Consider the following 1647-nt stretch of genomic DNA (forward strand, 5'->3'; position numbering starts at 1 on the left):
ATAATTTATATAAATATGAATCTTATATTCATTCATACCCCTGTGCCTTCACCCCCAAACTGCCCCTTCCTCTCTCCACATGGGAATATTCCCCCTTTCCCAGTTCCCACCAGTGTCCTGGGCTGTGCTGTGGGGGCTGGACTGGGATCCTTTTTTTAATCCAAGCAGCTGAAATAGCTCTTTTTTCTCCCTCATAATCCCATTTTTTGGGAACCTTTGGCCGTTTAACCCAGGTTAAGGGTGCAAAGGGTAAAGCTCGTTAACCCCCCGAGGTTAATGACCATTAACGACCCTGAGTTGGGGCTCTCCAACCCTCCCTGGCCCTTCTGGACTCTCCCATCGGTGTGTTTGGGATCCCGGGAAGTTCTGGGGGAATAAACTCCCAAAACCAGCAGCACGTGGAGATCTTTTGGTGCCTCTGCTCAGAGCTGGGCCTGCGCCAGGCCTCGGGTGACCCCAAATCCCGGAATTCCGTGCCCCAAACATTGAGCATCTGCCACCAGGAGGGTTCCAGAGGGTTCCGGGGAGGACAGAAGAGTCTCCCGGAGTTGTCCATCCTTGGGAATACTCCTGGAGCATCTCGACACCTCCCTCCTGCTCCCCTTTGTCCCTGTTTTCCCAGGTTGGGAAGGGCTGCTGTGCTGCTCTGAAGGCCATGGGCTCCATCGTGTACGTGACGGAGATCGACCCCATCTGTGCCCTCCAGGCCTGGTAAGGGCTCCCACCCAGCCCGGGTTGGGAGTGTTTTTCCCAGGAAAACCCTGTCCAGAAGCCACTGGGCAGAGATCCCTTCCCAAAGGGACGCTGGGGAGGTGTCCAGGGATTCTCTGCGCCCTGGAGGGACCCACAGCTCCGTCCTAAGGCAGAGAAGGGTTCTGGCTAAAGCATCCCCTGGTTTCTCCGTATCCCACGTGCCAGGGGGTGCAACCACAACCACACAGCCCAGAGGGCAGTGACACGGGATGTTGGGAATGAGCTGTGCCCTTTGGAATGCCAACACGGGATTCCCAGTGCCCTGCACACACCTCCCCAAGGGGTGTTTTGGTTCTGTGACCCCCTCACACCCCTCACAAACCCCTCACCAGGACCCCACACGGGGCCGAGCACCCGCCGGCCTCGTGTCCTCCAGGGACGGGCTGGTCTGGAGCTCCCACATCCCGAGGTGTGGGATGGGACATCACTGGGAAAGCAGAGTCCCCAAAACACCCAGAGCCTCATCAAACCCTCAGCCTTTTCCTGGCCGTGGGGTCGTTGTGGGGAGAGAACTAACGAGCTCTGCTTAATTAGCTGAGCTGATGAACTTTGGGTTCCTCTGCGACCTTCAGGAGGGGCACATCCAGCACCCCCAGCCTTAACTGGGAATTTGGTTGTCCCCAGTGTGTGGCCTCTCTAGGAAGAAGTTTGCAGTGGGGGGAAAAAAAGCCTCAGTAAATGGGACATACAGCAATTAAAAAAAAAACCAAAAAGGCTTTTTTTATAGTAACTCTGATTTTGCAGCTTGTGAGAGTCTCAGAAATGAGCTCTGGGGAGGACTGTCAACAAATCCCAAAAAAACATCCTGCCCCTGTTATCCAAACACACCTTGCTGCTGAAGGCAGGGAAGACTCAGCAATTCTGAAGGCTCTGTAGGTGCCTAAATGTGGATTT

At 54.9% G+C, this 1647-nt stretch overlaps 1 protein-coding gene across 1 annotated transcript in view; it reads left to right on the forward strand.

Annotated features, from left to right (window-relative positions):
- AHCYL2 (adenosylhomocysteinase like 2) overlaps window positions 1-715 on the forward strand; it is a 28844-nt gene extending 28129 nt beyond the window's left edge. The window contains exon 10 of the mRNA XM_029965612.1: window positions 623-715. Within this exon, the coding sequence (XP_029821472.1) occupies window positions 623-715 (93 nt within the window). The remainder of the gene's footprint in view (window positions 1-622) is intronic.
- Window positions 716-1647: the final 932 nt, after the last annotated feature.

This window comes from Manacus vitellinus, unplaced genomic scaffold (genome assembly GCF_001715985.3).
Source record: "Manacus vitellinus isolate BGI_N305 unplaced genomic scaffold, ASM171598v3 scaffold_110_pilon, whole genome shotgun sequence".
Lineage (NCBI taxonomy): Eukaryota > Metazoa > Chordata > Aves > Passeriformes > Pipridae > Manacus > Manacus vitellinus.